We start from the raw sequence: 18,445 nt of genomic DNA on the forward strand, positions 1-18,445 counted from the left end.
TTAAAAAGCCCGCACTGACACAGAGTGTAGTGGCCTGGTGCAGGCAGCAGATGCTAATGCTAATTCACGAGCCGTTGAAGAGTCCAGCCAGCTAGCCAGCTCTGGCTCTGGTCCATCAACCATAACACAGCCATCACCCGACACCAACCCGTCAACTGCAGGTCTCTGCAGGAGTGCGACCCAACAGCTCAACTCACCCAGACACAGGTTTCTGACCCAACTGTTGAAGGATGCCCATCTACCTCTGGAAGTGACCGCAGCATCGATAGTGGGAGAATGCTAGGGCTGCCATCAGATCTGTCAGGAGTGCATGAACTAGCAACCCAGCCACGTCTTAAAACATTCCCTACCAGTGTGAGATCTGGAAAAGGACGGTGCTTCTCAAGCCGATGGTATGATGCATTCAATTGGATTGAGTACAGTAGCCTAAGACTATGGATGCAATATTTTGCAAGGCATGCAGGCACTTTCCTCACAACCATATGCTGGTTATATCTGCACGCAGGTAGGCTAATGTGTTTTTTGTGTTTTTTTCTCTCTGCCTGCGGTGGCACATATCGTACTATATGTGTATATTATATGTTTCTGTTATAAGGGGAGGTTGGACATTGTGGTGACTCCTGAACTTTGTGCGTTTTGGATTTAAATCAATCGATCTTAAAGTGTGTTTGATCCAATGACTGTAAAATAAGCTTGATCAATAAAAATGTGGTTACAGATTCCGTTTCATTAATAACGATAGATTGGACAGGCTTGGTTATTGAGTACGCTACAGTTGCGATAGGGGGTGTCTGACCTGTCTTTCAGTTTAGCAGTAGGTTATAAAGATTAGGCTACTGAGGTGGACGGTGAGTCGTGCCCGCTCACTTTTGCCGAGGCCCGTCCGAAAATACATTTCTGGCTACGCCACTGCTGGAATATTTTCATAACCAGCTGTATATTAGTACAGGTGGAACTTTAGGGAACTTCAAGAGTTGGTATGGGCCGAGGCTGTGTCACTTCTGTTTTTTCAGCAAAACTGGGCCATATTTTTGGTGTCTGACATTCATTCAAAGCTCTTCTTGTGTTTCCAGTTCTTGGCTCCAAGAATTTCATCACATACATCACTTGCCTAAATATAATCAGTTAAATGTATGTACCTGTATGTAAAAAAAATCTGAGTGATTCAGAGTTTTAATACTCTTTATTTGTCCATACAAAAACACATATTGATTGACTGTGAGAGAATTACATTATTTTACAAAATCATCCAAAAATTTAAAAAAGCTAAAATAATAAAGCAGGAATAAACACATTTAAAATGTAAAGTTAATTAGATATTTCTTTCAGTTTTTTTATTTAGAAATATGTTATAACTTACTGATGATAACACAAAAACCAGTGCAAAATCCCTTGAGGTAAAAAATATGAAAATATATTTCTTGTTTTTTATTTAGGTGAAAAAATATATGGGAGTAAATACTAACAGTGATATATGTATTTATTTAAAACAGTGAGATCAAATGTATTGCGGCTTTCAAGGTATTTAATTGATGTGAACAGGTTAAAGGTTTAAACACAACACTATTGTATTTTTGAATATCTACTTTTACTTGATTTCATGCCGCTTTCTTAATCACAAATACTGAGCAGTATTGGAAGTTGGAGAAGCCTCAGGAAAAAATACAAACACTGTAGACACCAAAAAGCAATGCATTATTTTCAGGACACTTTTCTGTAACTTAAACTTTGAGTCATTTTCAGGGAAGTAAGAGCTCAGAGAAAGCTGTTGTGGGAGAGGAGGTAAAACCAAAACTATTGTCATTCAGAACAACAATAGATAAAACCTGAGCAGCTCTTTGCAGTGGATCTGTTTTTTAATTATCCTGACCATCAGGATGCCAAACAAGTTATATGTTGCTCCAATGTCAGCGAAGTCCACCTTAGACAACCTACCATACAACCAGGCAGTTTTTTAAGCAAACAAATGTGCTGTTTTTAAACAAAATACACACATTTCTCCAAAGACAGATCAAGTCCTTTTCAGATCTTTTCCACATAATTACCAGGGAAGAGACCTTCCCTTCCTTGATGCCTGCCCGTCCACCAGCCTGATGCATCTACAGAGAAGATGAATGAGCGGAGAGAAATATAATGAATCACTGTGGTGCATTTAAAACCTGTCAGATATATAATTATTATTAGTTTATTACACAAGTACCGTGCAGATGCCATATTTAATTATTATACAATTTCCATCTGCATCCCTGAGAAGGCTTTTATAGATAAATATAATCAGCATATAAATACCAACACATTAACCTAGTACAGCTATATAATCATAATTTATAACAATTAAAAAATCCAACATGTCTGGCTGGTTACCTTCTTTGACGAGGTCGAACACGTCATTGACCTCAAAGCTGATCTCGTCTGTGTCCTGGCCGGTGTACTGGTAAATCGCCCGGCAGCGAGGCCCCTGGGGCCGCGGCTGTGGTTTAGGAGCAGGAGGAGGTCGCTGACTGATGCTCCTCTTCCTCTGCTTCCTGTGAGATAAATGTTACAATGAGATTAAAGGAGCTGCTGATGAGAGAGACTTGTAAAGTTTCTGTAAGGCTAAATGACGTACGGGGGGAGTCAAACCACAGAGAGCACTTTCAGGTTTGTCTGCCTTATTTGTGCAAACCTTTAATAAACAAGTTCTGTTCCAAAAGTTCACATTAACAATACACTGTACAGACTCATACAAAAACCGTTCCTCTCAATGGTCGCTTATGACCCACAAGAAGTATGTAATTATGTCTGCATCTGCTAAAAACCCTCTGTTGATTTGTCTTTTGATTTTCCTAGAGGAAGGTACAGAGATGGCGCACAAAGCAACGAAAAAACCCATTATACCGAGGCAAAAATGCAAGGGAGACTTGTTACAAAATCCAAGGCTTGATTTCACATGCTGGCTAGCATAAGAAACCTTGTTGAGTCATGGACAAGGGTCAAAACATGCCTGACAATGCAGTTGCATGTGTATGAGAACAACATTTTTTTAGGAGACGATCCTTATTGTGATGAATATACCCTGGCCTTTACAGACACTAGTGGAGTAGCAGCTAGCCTGGAGTTGTCATCAGGACTTCAGCTCTCTATAAACAGGTTTATCTACCTCAATACGAAACTAATATACTAGTTTGGCCTTAGTGAGTGTTACGCCTCACCCTGTCGTGCATTGACTCATAAAGCGTGTGTACTGAATATCTGTGACTAATCAGCTCCACCCACACATGCTGTGATCATCCCCCCCTTCCTCTTTTATTTAATGTCCTTCTTACCCTGACATGCCCTGATCAGGCACATTGAGGAAGTCCATGTTGCCCTGGTTGTGCTGGTTGTGGACTGGGACTCGAGGGGCCCTCTGGGAGCCCAGTTTGGGTGGTGCTGTGCTGGGTGGACGGCCATGTTTGTGCGGGGCAGAGTACGTGATTTCGGATGGTTGGCTCTGAGGGGCTCTGGAAAACTTGGCTGCTCCATTCTGGTGCCCTGAGGAGAGAGGAAGGGGAATAAAAGTAAGTATAACACCCAAACAACCTGCAGACATCAATATATACAATACTGCTGATTTACTGTATACACTTTTAATACCCAATACCCAACAGTGTTATATCATACAACTAGATTTTTTGTTATTAATGCATCAATGTGTATGTATTGGTTGAAGTAAAGCGGATTCTATTACTTTACATACTGTTGGGGAGTTTATCTACAACAAGTCATATTTTACAAGATCTTTGACATCAGTTTTGTATGTTAAACCTAATCTTCAAGCAAGTTGTATCTGTAGCTGTGATAAGTGTTAGTGGAGTTAAACGTTTGAATATTTAAGTATGAAGTTGAAAAGCAAACAAATGCACGTAATCAAAAAAAGTTCCCTAAACCACACAGTAAATGCATTTAGACTTTAAGAGTTATACAGTATATAAGAGATAAGAATCAGAATCGGTTTTATTACCAAGTAGCTTTACTCATACGAGGAATTTACTTTGAACAATGACAGTTAGGTAGAGTTGAGACTTTACCTCTGTTGCCACCATTATTTCTCCCTCCACCACCCCGAGACTGTGGGGCAGTCTTTCTGGTTGGCTCTAAAGAAAAACATGCAACATTTGTGTTAACAATAATCTCTGTAAAGGAATACATTTTGAAAACAAAATCTTAAAATGCTCTAATGTTTTGCCTTGCTCGTTGTTATATCAAGGCTGCAGTATTTCATAATTTCTTTATACTTACTGGAAGACTTTGGCAGACCGTCCCCTACTGTGATGGTGAGTGTCTTCCCACCGGGTTTGATCTGAGCCAAGTCCCCTTGGCCACTAAGGAACACCACCATCCTGGAGCCTCCTCCACCCCAGCCCTCCTTCTTCACTCTGAACTCCAACCTGACCAGGAACAAAGTGTGTCAGTGGTTTGTGTTTTCTATGCAAACGTCTGGCTGTCTGAGTGTGCGTACTGGTCCACCTGTCGGTGAAGGAGATAGTCAGTTTTCTCTTGGTGACGTCCTCGTAGCGTTTGGAAAGCAGACTAAGGAACTCCGTCTTAAAGTTGGACTCCAGCAGACTGTCGTACTGGGCCTCATGTAGGATGAAGAAATCATCCTGTCTCGTACTAAAGAGAAAAGAAAAAACATTTAGAGCTTCTCAGCAAACATACAAATAAAACTAGCACTTTAAATTGTGATAATGAAAATAGTTTACATTTCAGTAAGTTTAATGAATAAACTTAAAGTGTCCGTTTAAGTGATTAGGCAGTGGAAAACATACATGTCTTGCCTTTAAATTCTTACTTTACTACGGAAATATAGTGTTGGCACAAGTGTAAAGAAGCATAAACTAAGGATTGGAACAATTGTTCTTAGCCTATACATAAGTTAAAGTAGTAAAACCACAATGTATTTCTCCTATATTATTTGATCTTTAAAGACTTATTTAAGCGGAAACATTGTGAACAGTTTAATGGGGAAATGTATTTTTAGTTGAACTGCAAATACCTCAGCATTTGCATTAATTCTTTTTATTCTGTTGTGAAACTGGCCCTGAAAATGTCACGCTGTCGGCTGATGAAGAGATAAAAAGAAGCCTGTTTTCTGAGAACTTTCTGTACAATATGTTCATCTGTTATATTTACTCGTGCTACAAACTGCGAGTTCTCATATGTGGTTATTGACCGACAGGGCAGCATTTTAGTTCTTGTATTCACCACCACAATTTCAGCCACAATTCTCAGCATTGCCAGGTGTAGTACTTTTTAAACTGGATACCCACCTGAGAGACACACCACTGATGCTCCCAAACTCCAGCTTTCGTTTCAGCACCTCCTTTATCTGCCCCTTCTCGGGTCCTTTCTTCACTTTCTCTCGACCAATCAGATAGATGCCCTTTGGGGTCAAGATCAAGTCTCTCTTGATAGACTGGGTGTTGGAAAAAAAAGGAAGTGAGAACTGTGAGCAAGTCAGGAAGGAGAAGTCCACAAAGAGAACCCTTACCTAAAGCTTTAAAAGAGGAAGATGTTTGCACATTTCTAACATCAGAAGTTTTCTTGTTGATCAACATTAAAGCATAAGCTTCATAGAGGTTCACCTTGAATCTGCGATCAAACTTGTTGACAGAGTCGGCGAAGTCAACACGCTCCCTCTTGGCGAGGAACTGCCGCAGCTCAGGCCTCTGCTCCAGGCCGAGGTAGTCTCCGACAAAGTTTCTGTTGATGCTGTTCCTCCTTCGCTCCTTCGAGTTGTACAGGATGTCTGAAGCTGTGTCGCAAGAAAGGGAAGAACATTAAGAATCACAGCTCCATTAGTTTGGTAGTAACATAGTGGTGGTGTTTTGTCTGTAACTCACCCTCCTCTCTCATCTGCTCATACTTCTTCCTGGCAATGAATCTCCTCCAGGATTTCTGAATGATCCTGGCAAAAGTGTCAAACTTCCTCTCCCTCATCTCCTCTAGCAGGAAAAGCTGTGGAGCATACAGCGTGAGGAAGGGGGTTCAATGTATCATGTATTTTTGAATCTTGTCTATATATATATATAAAACATTTGTTACCGATTCAGGGTTCTTCACAAAGACCTTGTTGCGGCCCATCTGGTATTGGTCAGTATCCATATGGACAGAGCGGAGGAGGTGAAGGACCCCCTGCTGCTCAGGACCCTTCCAACCTGGCCACGTCTCCGCTGTCAGAATGGCATACCTGCACAAGAAGTGCACACACACACACACATACATTATGTACACACATACTATAAGCCAGGGGGGAAACGTTTCTTGATATTGCTGCTGCTGGAAAGTTATCCGACACTCCAACTAAAAATGTGTCAAGCTACTTTGTCTGATTTGTAGTAACAAAGTTTTGCTGTTATAGAGTAATTTTTTTTACAATATAAATGTTTTAGATTCTGAGAACAGGCAGCATTTACATTTCATGGATACATTTTACATTTTGTATTAGGTTTGCCTTTGTGTGATTTCAATATTGCATCAGTTTATTTCCAATATATAGGAACTCCAAACTCATATACACACTTTACTCATGTCATGCTGTCCTGTCATAATTTGCCACACCACCTTCATTAGCTCACAGCGGACTGCAAAGAACCTGTAATTGGCAACTCTATGTCAAATATATACGGAAATAACTTCAACAAAAACCAAACCAACATTTATTTTGAGAGACTTTGTGTCTGAGCTGTTTTCTTCTTCATGTAGACGAATGCAGAAACAGTCGCAACTATTTAAAGAAGATTAAATTCACCTCATCAGAAACTTATTGAAGGGTCTGCGGTACGCGAATCCAGCCCTTCTTACACGAATGTTTTCCCGAAGTCCGAGATATTCAACCTGATGCCTCGCCCTGAAAACAAAAGTAATACCACCATTCATAGAAATGAAGAAAAAGTGTTAACTGTGAGTCTATGTGGTTTGTCACAGTGAGGGTGCTGACCTGCTCTCCTCCCAGTCTTTCGGTCTTTTTGTCTCATTGGGTTTGATGCAGCGGATATAGTGTGGAGTACATTTCATCAGCGTTTTCACCAGATCATTGGCTTGTTTCTGTTGAAAGCACAAGAAATGCAATGTTACACACAAAAAAAACCCTCTTTATTCTGTTTTTGGATGTTAAAACTGAGGGGAAAATAAAGGGTACATTGATGGAAGGACTTTAAGTCACTCGTAGGTTAAACTCTCACCTTGATCTTTGAGCTGGCTGTGGTCGGCCTGCTTTTCTTATCTGTGTTGAGTTTTTCAGGGAACAAGCTACAGATGAAGTGACTGCAGAGAGAAATTCAATTTTTTATTTGAATGAATTTTTTTTACTAAACAAACCAAGATTGGAAGCACCAGAAAAGTAGAAGAGACTCACTATTCACTGCTTTGCATGAGCTCGATGAGGTCCGGGAAAAGCACATCCCGGTTCCTTTCACAGAAGCCTTTGATATCGTACGACACCTGAGAGGGCACAACGTTAGGACTGCAGTTTAGACTTTATAAACCCGGCAACCATTATTATTGTTATTTGGGAGAGAACATCCTTAGGTTATTTCTTATACAGTTTTGAAATGTGCTTGCAGTATAATGTGATCGTACAACACATGACCAACACATCAAGCACACATCTGCCAACCATTACACAAGTAAGACGATTTCAAATAAAAAAGTATATTATGTTGTCTATTCAGGTTAAATTATGCATTCACAAGTGGAAGTTATATGTTTGTGAATAGTGCCTATCTTTCATTCTGTGTTTTGGAATTTCATGTACAATGTATGAATCAAATAATTGCTTTCAAAATGTAATTTTAATTTTAATAGCATTAACGGATATAGTATCTGCACTTGTTTTAAGCACAGTGGACTGATTGAAGATTTTATCTGTTTGTTGTTGTCCTTATATATATGTATTTAATACAAAGTCCATACTGATATGGATATATGCGTCAGAAATGAAGTTGTATTAGTAATTAGTAAAAATATGTAATATTTCTCTCCAGGAGTGACATGTTCCTACCTTTCCAGCATAGTGATGTACAACGAAACCAGAGTTCCAGCTGTTGAAATGTTCGTGCGTTCCCACAGCGGCCTGCAGTTTCTGCAGCAGAGTGCCATCTGCACCCTCTCCTTTGGCGTGCATGGTGGCACACACGTCATCCAGCACGCTCATTATGCCTGGAGGGTTCTGCAAGGAGGGTATGGTGTGAATGAATTTACCACTTGAAACTGACATTACACATTTGGTGTGTTGGAAGAAAAAAGAAAAAAGAAAAATAAAGATCCTGTTTCTTTGTCTGAAGCACTTCAAATTCATCTGTGTAAAGCCTGAATATATTAATTTACTGCGGTTAAGAGCTTACCAATTTATTCTCAATCAGGTCGCACACAATCTTGTTATTGAAGTAGTCAATGGGAGTCCATTTGATGCCCTCCTGAACGTACTCTTCCTAAGAGAAATTGAAAGAAAATATAAGAAAAGTTTAATGGAAAAGTGAAATATTTTTAAGAGATTGTATTTAAAATATTTACAACCATACTCAGAATTAAATCAATTGAACCCCAAAACATGGTGCATTTGTTAAGAGACAAGAAGGCTAATTAAGAGGTATGGCAGAGGTTAGGAAAGCAATAAAAGCAGTTCAGCTACCTGCTCAGCCTTCAGAGTCAGTTCAATAAAGATCTGTTGCAGTTTCTCGTTCACAAAGTTGATACAGAACTGCTCAAAGCCGTTTTTCTGCGCGGGGGGAAAACAGGTCAATGTGAGATTATCACCACAGTAAAACAAAACCTGCTGTGCTGCACCATCTGTTAAACTAACATCTGTTTTTTTTCAGTGGCTGTCTTTCAATGTTATGGAACTGTTAGCTGTAAGAGGACAAACCTGGAATATCTCAAAGCCATAAATGTCAAGTACTCCGGTGCTGAATTCTTCATATGGTTTTTGAATGGCTTTATTTATGGCCTGCAGAAAACAGACAGGGTAAAGCCAGAAGGGAAATATTAAATTCAAATGCATACAGTATCTCAACAGGCATTGGTATCGCTGTAAAAAGAGGATGTTTCTTCCTTTCATTTAATCTCTTTCTGTTGTTGCTGGGATAAAAGGTTTAAATACCTCCACCAGGTAGTCGAAGAGGCGTGCATAGAGGGCTTTGGCGAGGGCATCTCGTGTGTAGGTGGCCTGCTCCTGGTTCAGAGTCACTTTGATGGTCTCTCCCTTGCCGTCCCACTTACGGCTGATCAGCTTGTCCTGCAGACGATTGGGATCGATGCCCAGCAGATAGGCGGGGAAAGCAAGCACTGAAGCAAAGGAAAGCCAAAGATTTATAATAAACAAAGAATATCAATTATGCCTACGAGAGGCTTATAATAAAGATCCAGATGTGTTCAGCTTTGAGATTGAATATTGTTTATTTTGTATAATAAACACATTGGGAAAGATGCAATATTGAAGTCAGATCTTTTTTTGTTAGTTGTAAGACTGAACCAGTAGGTAAATTCACTTAAACATGTAAATGTATTGTTATTTTCTTTTTTTGTGGCGTTTGTGTTAAGTTCTATTTTCAATAAAAATGTGTTGGCTATAACTTCGTTTCTTTTTTGATTTAGCAAGAAGAGTATTTAAGCAGAATACCGAAAGCATGGCAAAACTGAATACCCATAGTATATTTTTATTTATTACAATTTTTTTTCGCAAGTAATATCGTTATCTCAATATTCAAAAATGCTAGTTAATATGTTCCTCATATTATGCAGCCTTATATCTTTCCGCAGTAAATGTAGACCTAACTGAATGAAATCTGCAGTAGCTTTAATTGCATGATGCTAGCAGATGTAAACACCAATTATCTATTGTGCAGGGAATCCCCAGGCAGCAAACAAAGGAGTAGATAAACAAGGTGGTACTGATGTTCACCAACTCTATTAATTAGCAGGCTGTCCGCCATGGGACTGCATTTTTATTGTGAGCTGTAATTTGCTCATATCCCTCGGGGAGAAAATGGGACATCTTATAAGTCGGGTGGGAATGTTTGTGTAGCTGCATGGATGATTGAATCCATGTGTGTCGCACTCACAGTCTGTGCTCTCCACCTGCCCATAGTTGCCTGCCTCTATAAAGCTGATGTTTCCCAGGTGGAGGATGCCTGCCACAATCTGCAGCACCTGAGCCTGGATGTCGCCCGGGATCCCAATCACCTGCATGGCCTCCTGGAGACAATTGACACAAAAACAGACAGTGAAGGCAGCAGTTTGTAGGCGGATGAGATAAAGATAAAAAATGTGACTGTCAATAAAGTTTGGTTTATTTGATGATTAAAACTATATTTTGTTCTTTTTGATTGGGAAATCCTTCTAAGTGGCTCTGAGCTATTAATGCCATTATGATACTTTATTTTGCATCTGGTCCCATAAAATAATGCATTTTCTGCAAACTTGCGTCACAGTCAGCATAGGATCTATAAATCTGATCATCAAAGGTGGAGATTCCCCCCCCAAACTCCACAGATTGCTTCTTTTGAATACACATTTTAACACCAAATGATATCAACAATATAGTTATATATTATAAAAAAGCACAAGTTGGAGAAAAGTAAGAAAACCCATCAGAGGGTCCGGACCACTGCTGTGTCTTTCCTGTATATAAATATACCTACCATAGTTTCTTGGAAGTCTTTGCTGTCATTGGTCCCGTCCACCTTGTAGGTCCCAGACTGGTTGAGGTAGTAGTAATAGTCTGGCGTCATGATGCCCAGGCCCTCTTTCTGCTGAGCGCTTGCGCCCTCTATCATCTACAAGACAACAGTGCAGGAGGAAGAGCAGGTAAACATGAATACATAAGGGAGTGGGCACCAACATTTAGGGAATAGGAGCTTCCAAAGAAGGAAGTTTCTTTAGTCATTTTTCAGAGGCTGTGACTCTGACCTGATAGTAAATGTGGAAGTTCCTCTCGTTTTCATTCTGGTTTACCACCCTCGACTTCTCCAGCAGGAAGTTTGAGATTTTGCCGCCGTCTGGCTCTCCTCCTCTGCTGAACTGAATCTCAAAGTATTTCCCCTGGTGGATGCAAAAATTGAAAGGAACAAACAGTCAGCAGATAAATCCTATCAACTTAACAGGTGCAAAGGTTAAGCAGAGTTACAGTATTTCACCTCATTGTGTATACCCATCCTGACAAAAAACGAAAACCTTATTTTAGACTAAAATACAAGTAAATAAACCTAGCATACATATAATGAAGATGTCCTAAATGACTGCCGTCAGAAGGACACTATTCTGAACAAATGCAGCATTTCTTTTTCAGATATTAACTGTGACTTCCATCATGGCTACATCTGCATAAGCTCGAAGTTTTCTGCATATATCCAACTGCATTGACCTGTGGACCTTCATGCTGCATCAATGCCTTTCATGTCCTGAAGCTGCACACGTGCAGACTGATGTGGTTTTTAGGTGTGAAATTTAATCATCAAGACCACTGGGGAGAAAAACTAGTGGTTGCAACGAAATGTATTTTTGTAAGCGCTAAACCTCAGAAGCTGCTCGCTGAAACTGAATTCATGCTGTGCTTTGTAATGCCACATTGACAGACACTTTGGCTACTGAATATTTTTCATACACATATATATATATATATATCATCACAGGATTCACTAAACTTTTTTTCCAAATAAAAAGTAAAGTTCCCTGAGGGCGTTTCTGAGGTATCACGTTATGAAAACAAAACACATGATGCAACTGGCCACGGCTCTCAGTGACGTGTGGGGCAAACAAATGCTTCTGTAAATAAATTGCCTCCCCAAGCTTTAGGTCGTGTCTGCAGATCATACTTACAAAACGACTGGAGTTGTTGTTGCGCACGGTCTTGGCGTTACCGAAGGCTTCCAGCAGAGGATTTGACTGTAGGATGATGTCTTTTACATGCTGACACAGACACACAAACAGTGACTCAGTGTGAGAAACGACATAAATAACTCTACTTCACGCTGCTGGGTATTTAAAGAGGTCTAGAGTCATTGCTTTCTGTCTCTACCTGAACTTTGGATCCTCCTCCAGATACTTTGGAAATGTATCCCATGATATATTTGGCAGCCACCGTCTTTCCTGCACCGCTCTCACCGCTAACACACCATGAAAATAAGCCATGCCACAAATCAACGCCATATTGCTCAAACACTGATAGTCTAATGAGAGACAGCTAACGAAAACACCAAGAGGCAAAGCAACTCACCTAATGATGACACACTGATTCTCTGCATCGATCATCATGTTTCTGTACATGTAGTCAGACAAGGCGTAGATGTGGGGGGGGTTCTCATATTGGGCCTAAAGACACACACAGACAGAAAGATAATGGATTAACAAAAACAACACACTTTAACAGGATATTGGAGATGAAATGCCTCGTTTACTCACAGCTCCTTGGTAGAGTTCGATCTCTCTGTCAGTGAAATAGGGCATCTGTTTGAATGGGTTGACTGATATCAGCACGGGACCGATGTATGTCTGAGCAGCCAAGTTCAGGAACCAAGGGACAAATAAGATACAGTACATCACAGGTAGAACTATTGCCTCAATTAAATAGTTGACACAAACAGATATCAGCTGCAACATATGAGTTACCACAGAAGAGCAATATTAAAAAACTAAAGTTTAAATAAAAATGTTAATGGCTGAACGGGACTCAATGACTGATGTTTCACTATTAGTCATTCTTAAAAAACTACGAATCCCTTGTAATCATAACTAAATTGTGCAGAGAATTCATATCTGAGGTGATGTCAGCTGATCTTGCTTGTGGATTTAATGTCAATTATGTTTCCTGACTCTAAATATGGGTTTGAAATTCAGTTGTGTTTTAAGAAGACGGAAGTGAGCTGTTGAGTCACTTGGTGAATGCAAAAGAGGAAGAGCTTAATTTGGTTTGTGCCCTTATATGTTTATGTGTTTGTGTATTTATATGTATACATGTAGTTAGTTTCTACAGTAATGTGTGCTTGTGTTTTGTGTCAGCATGTTCAAGTGGAGATGGATGTTTTTGATTCCCCACATTTCACCAAATTAGGATTTTTTTTCACCAGCGATTTTGAGAGATAAAAAGTTATCCTAGGCATGAGGCCTGGACCTGACAAACAGGATTAAATCATTGACACATATTGGCTTAACGTCGTGTCCCACAGACATCCAAACTTCTTTGCCACAGATACTGCATCTCAACAAGACTTTCTTTGTTTTAAAAAATAATCTGATGCCAGCTCAGTCTGTAGCTTTTGATAATCTTCCTAATGTCTGGGTTGTGAAAAGTTAGAAATTCTAAATAAATATTTCAACCATCAACCACTATTAAAGACAGACCAGAATTAAAAACAAAATAGATCAATATGAGAAAACTAAAATCCAAATGTGTGGTTGCAGGATACAAAGATGTAGTCGTCCATGTATCTTTTCTTGAGGTTTTCCACAATGGCATCCTCAGTGATTTTGGACAGCAGCACCATGTCGTCCACGCCGCTTTGCTTCACATTTTGACTCTGCCAGTGGTACTTCGCCTGAAACACACCAGAGAAAGACACACGTACATTCATCATATTGTCGAGGTGTCGCTTTCATTGCGAATTCATTATTATTTATAAGCTTTCTATTATTTGTTAAAGTTTGGCTTAGGCTTTGAGACCATGTTTTTTTATAGAAAGGGAAAAGGCTGGTATTGAATCCACTATTTTACAGAGCGTGACCTACTTGAGACATTATGTGCATTATGATCTGTGTCTTACTTAAAGTTAGAGTAACTTTAGTTAAAGTACACACTGCTACATCTTAAATAATGTAACTTAAAAAAAACAGCAAGAAAAAAAGAACCAAGTAAGAAATGAAAAGTACAACAAACAAACAAAAAGCAAATGAAAATGACAGAAATAAACAAATTAAATCAAACAAAAATAAGCAAAATCAAATAATGAAATACAGAAAGAAAACATTAAGAAACAATGTTAAATAAACAAAACAATAAACACATAAGCAAAATACATGGAACTTAGAAGCAAACAACACATGAAAAACCAAAAACAAACAAACAAATGGTAGAAAAGGAGCAGTCCAGCCTTTGGGGCACTTTAACCTCTGTAATAAAGCAGGTAAATGATGATGTGTGTGTGTGTGTTTTAAACGTCACAAACTGTGGTCACCATTACAGGAAGCTGGGGCTTGTTGCCAAGCAACAGGTTATGGATTAGTTGAGCTAACTTTCTAAAATGGACATTTTTAAAGAAGCACCGCCAGACTTAGTGATGTTTCTGACTATATGTTAAAATGTATTTAATACCTGATCAAGGACAGTCTCAGATGAATAACTGTAGTGTTGTTATGATCAGACTTCACCAGACATGTTTCCTGTTGACTTGTTAATGACTTGTTAATTAACCTGGGGGTAAACTCAGCTGCTGTGTGTTTAGGTTTTCCCTAAAAATTTGGGTTGTTTGATGTGTGAAGTCTAACAGGTTCTGGCATGGTGGTTGGGCTGTGGTCTCAGCTTCAATCTACACCTTCTGGTCACAGGGAAATGTATACAGGTACACTTTATATGGTGCACCTCAGACTGGAAGTCACTAGAAGAAAAAACATGACAGTACAAAGGACAGAGCTGCCCAATATTACAAATTGCTTCTCTTGAGTGTTCATTCAGACACAATAATACACATAACACACACAACAATATGAAAATGACTATATAACCCCACAAAAAAAGTTTTCTTTCACTTAATTTTCCTTAATTTGTTTTAACTTTGTCATCTTCTGCATAAACAAGAGTTCAAGGAAATTCAAGAACACTAAAATCACTAATTCCCCTATAAAAATACTTTAACTACGGGAATGAGGATGAAAAAAGAAGAAATTCTCAATATGAAACGTTGGTACAAAGTTGTGCAAGCGTGGAAGTTTTAATATACTAAATAGGCCAGAGAATGCTTTAGCTTACTAAAGAGGCTATTTCTTACTTCTATAATTTAAACATCCACAAGGGAAATTCAGAGGGAAGTCATGACTGTTAATCTAAATAAAACTTATGAAACCAAAACTCAAAAAGCTATCAATCAGTGTAAGAAGTAACACATCTCACAGTGCCACGGTGTGAATTGTGGATACCGACTATAGTAACTAACACAGAAGGGGTTTTAGTTGTTAGCCAGGTGTTTATTTTTCTATCTGTCTGTGTACAGATGTTTTCCCCACTGCCATTACCGTGGAAGATGCATACACAAATACAGATGTGTAGACGGCGAGCGGAAGGTGTGTCATTTTTCTGTCATTGCTGAAGATCGACTGATGTCAACTGTAACCAGTTTCCATTGATAGACCTTTTTCCGCTTTTTAAACATCAGACAGTTTCTAGAGAAACTCTGCTGTCGAACTGATGTGCAAAATGTAGATAACCACCGACAAAACGCCAGTCAACTGTGTCTTATTGTGGTTAATGGCAGAAGAGGCAGCAGTCCTGATCATAAAAACCTTGCCCCAACAAAAAGGAACTTTCTGCATGGTCGTAAAAAAATGTAAAATGTTGTGCGAGCTGACCCTTGACCCCTCACCCTGCCTGGCAGCAGATGTAATAACCTGTGGCTTCCTCAGGTCTATGCACTTGAATGTAATCGTGACTCTTATTTTGAAAGGATAGTCATTTAAAACATAAAGTGGTCGGAGAGAAAACAAAGGTAGTTAAATTAATCTGCACATTGTCACTTTAAATACTGCTCTTTGAGATTAATTTAAAAGATGTTATAGACTTTGGCTGCATGTCATGACTTTTGCAATAGAGCTGTGTGAGTTATGAGGTCTGAGGACCGCTCTGTGTGTCAGGAGGAAGTGTTGTGACAGAAACAGCAGGCATCTTCTGTAGTCCACTTCCTCCTTTCACACCTCATCTCTACCTCTTGTGAAACTCGACAAACTTTGTACATGCTACTGGTTCTCTTCCTGCAACGGCCTGCTGCTCACAGGAGGGGCTGCCAGAGCTGTTTGCAACACTATGTGAGAGAAATCTACCAAACTGAGATTACACTGCAGCTCACTAACTCCACTGTACATCATTATTTCTCTCTGAACACTTCAACACAAACAACTACATGTTATGTTGATTTCTTATCTGTAAAGCTCCTAATTAAATGAGTCAAAATTAACATTATTTTAAATCTTAAATTTGATGTAGTTTCATTTAATTCTGTGTCTTACTTGTCTGTGCTATGTATGTTCCTACCATGGAAAGGAAAGTGGTCCTTGAGAACAAACGATAAACTATCTTGCGATATATCTATTTGAACTGTGTTAAATTGAAAGGGCTGAAAGGTCTCAAAAAGAGGAAACTCACTCTGCTGCTGATGTTTTCCTGAAGAGATTACCTTATAAGACACACTATCATATCCTTTATCATGTCACAACGGAACTTAAAGTGTGGAATACCCTCTTGTGTCTTATCAGATATAAAGTGCTGCATTGAAATGCAGGTCATTGTGAGCTGTTGTCATTTTTAAAGTCAGAAAAAACAGACTTTAAAAAATCAGTTTTGCTTTAGCAAAAAGATTTGTAGTAAAACTGTCTGAGATCATCTAAATATATGTTAAGATAACATACATAGGTTGTGATCTTGAAGCGTTCACACATATTACAGCTCCCCATAGGTGTGTGCCTGTGTGTGACATAGCAAATGAATGAAGGTGTGGTACTGTACCATTGTTCCAGCGGGCCTCCTCTCCTCTTCAGTTGTCCAACGTTGAGAGAAAGTGTGTCTGTGTGTGTGTGGTTATAATCCACAGGTTGACCTCCTCAGACTGCAGCCTCCACAGGGCAGGCAGACGGTCCGAGCCAACAGCAGCCTGCGACCTGCAAAACATCCACTGCAAGAACCAAACAGTTACTTCCTCATACTCCCACAGATGCAGTGTGTGAAACAAGAACTACACTCTGACACACACACACACACACACACACACACACACACACACACACACACACACACACACACACACACACACACACACACACACACACACACACACACACACACACACACACACACACACACACACACACACACACAACTACTTCTGTATTTCTGATTTATCTTGTTAAAAGTCATTTGAGCAACAATAAAACAATGACTTCACTTCTCTGTCTGTGGCAGGTCTGAAGGTAAAAAGGCACAATTAGTTACTCTAATTCATCTGGCCAGCAGCAACCTAGAGTCGATGGCTCAACAAACATAAAGTGGTAATTATCTGTTGACAAATTATGGTGTTTCAGTTGTAAGCTGCCAGCTCCACCCAGGCTGTGGTTTCTTCATGTTTTGATTGTGTCTTCAGTCACAGGCTACTACTTCCAAACGCCCATAATAAGTGATGCAGCTTCACCCAGAGGTCGAGAGTGCACCGTGCTGCCAGGAGTATGTCTCTGTATTGGTGTCATCTCTGTCGTTTGGCTTTTTATGTTTTTTAGGGTGAGAATGTTTTTGTGTGAGATTGCAAAACCTTCTGTAGATCAATATGGATCTGGTCCTGTTCAGGGCGGCTAGAGACTTTTGAATTGCAGGTAATATTTGGAAAAATAAATGTAGGCTCTGTTTCTTTATTATAATAAACTGTACATGATTTACTGTTTAGTAAGATGTATTTATTGTAATACAAATATTGTCAACAAATAGCTATTTTTAATATCAATGTGTATGCACGCAGGTGTAAGGGGCCCACCACCACTCCTAAAGAAAAAACAACTCCTTAAGCTTTAGTTTAGCTGTTTTACGTCTGGTTTTATGTTTCTGGTCGTCTACTATTAGTGTTTTTTGCGTGTTTGGTCCTTAAGTATGTTTTGTTGCCATTTTTTGTCTTTTTCAAATCATTTTCGTACTCTGTATCCGTACTTTTCGTGGGTGACTTTCAATTATGTATTGTCTTTTTGAATCTGTGGTTTCTTTACGTCATGTTGTGATCTTTTTGTGATCTTTTTTGCAACTTGTTTTGCATGTAGTTTTCATCGTTTTGTTTATTTTGGTAGTTTTGTTTGACTTTGGAAACCAAAATGCAAACATTAACAAGTTGTTAGCAGGTTTTCTTGTTCAGTTGGGTGTTTTTCCAGCATGTGGAATAGTGTTCATTTTGAATTTAAGAGAGTACATGTAAGGAGAGTAGAAAGCATAAATCTAAACACTTTATGGGGAAACACGTGTGCACATGCAGTATATGTACATACACACACAATCAACTCACCCCTTTATTTTTCATCCGATGGACGAGGATGTTTCAGCGTCATTCAGACAAAATGAAGAAGTTCTTGCTTCATCTTTTCCATCGAGTCTGTCAGATCCAGAAATAGATCACTGATGATCTCAACCTCTGTCTGGATGCTAAAATGTGCAATTTAAGCACAAGTCCACTGAGGACAAAAATATAAAATG

The 18,445-nt window shown here is 39.3% G+C and overlaps 2 protein-coding genes across 2 annotated transcripts in view; both read right to left on the reverse strand.

Annotated features, from left to right (window-relative positions):
* Window positions 1–1,392: 1,392 nt before the first annotated feature.
* Window positions 1,393–16,911, reverse strand: myo1f (myosin IF). Its single transcript, XM_063890944.1, has 28 exons — window positions 16,727–16,911; window positions 13,425–13,553; window positions 12,421–12,510; window positions 12,236–12,330; window positions 12,038–12,125; window positions 11,839–11,928; window positions 10,930–11,061; window positions 10,662–10,796; window positions 10,083–10,215; window positions 9,122–9,306; window positions 8,888–8,968; window positions 8,654–8,740; window positions 8,367–8,453; window positions 8,024–8,191; window positions 7,379–7,464; window positions 7,206–7,287; window positions 6,962–7,068; window positions 6,773–6,871; window positions 6,067–6,211; window positions 5,865–5,979; window positions 5,607–5,776; window positions 5,292–5,437; window positions 4,489–4,635; window positions 4,261–4,409; window positions 4,050–4,115; window positions 3,306–3,513; window positions 2,365–2,525; window positions 1,393–2,099 (listed from the first exon to the last, which is right to left on the reverse strand). The coding sequence occupies exons 1-28, from the start codon at window positions 16,727–16,729 to the stop codon at window positions 2,023–2,025; spliced, it is 3,261 nt and encodes a 1,086-aa protein (XP_063747014.1). The 5' UTR covers window positions 16,730–16,911; the 3' UTR covers window positions 1,393–2,022.
* adamts10 (ADAM metallopeptidase with thrombospondin type 1 motif, 10) overlaps window positions 16,766–18,445 on the reverse strand; it is a 39,421-nt gene continuing 37,741 nt past the window's right edge. The window contains exons 27-28 of the transcript XR_010166410.1: window positions 18,258–18,344; window positions 16,766–16,892 (exon numbers count right to left, since the gene is read on the reverse strand). The gene's annotated coding sequence lies outside the window, so the exon portion shown is untranslated. The remainder of the gene's footprint in view (window positions 16,893–18,257; window positions 18,345–18,445) is intronic.

The sequence above is a fragment of the Eleginops maclovinus genome, chromosome 9 (assembly GCF_036324505.1).
Source record: "Eleginops maclovinus isolate JMC-PN-2008 ecotype Puerto Natales chromosome 9, JC_Emac_rtc_rv5, whole genome shotgun sequence".
NCBI classification, from domain to species: domain Eukaryota; kingdom Metazoa; phylum Chordata; class Actinopteri; order Perciformes; family Eleginopidae; genus Eleginops; species Eleginops maclovinus.

What these genes read in the sequence shown, in the direction of transcription:
- myo1f (XM_063890944.1), bottom strand. An exon ending in GAGGAGGATCCAAAGTTCAG is followed by an intron (nt 11,929 to 12,037) that starts GTAGAGACAGAA and finishes TGTCTGTGTCAG; the next exon opens with CATGTAAAAGACATCATCCT. An exon ending in AAGACTTCCAAGAAACTATG is followed by an intron (nt 10,216 to 10,661) that starts GTAGGTATATTT and finishes AATTGTCTCCAG; the next exon opens with GAGGCCATGCAGGTGATTGG.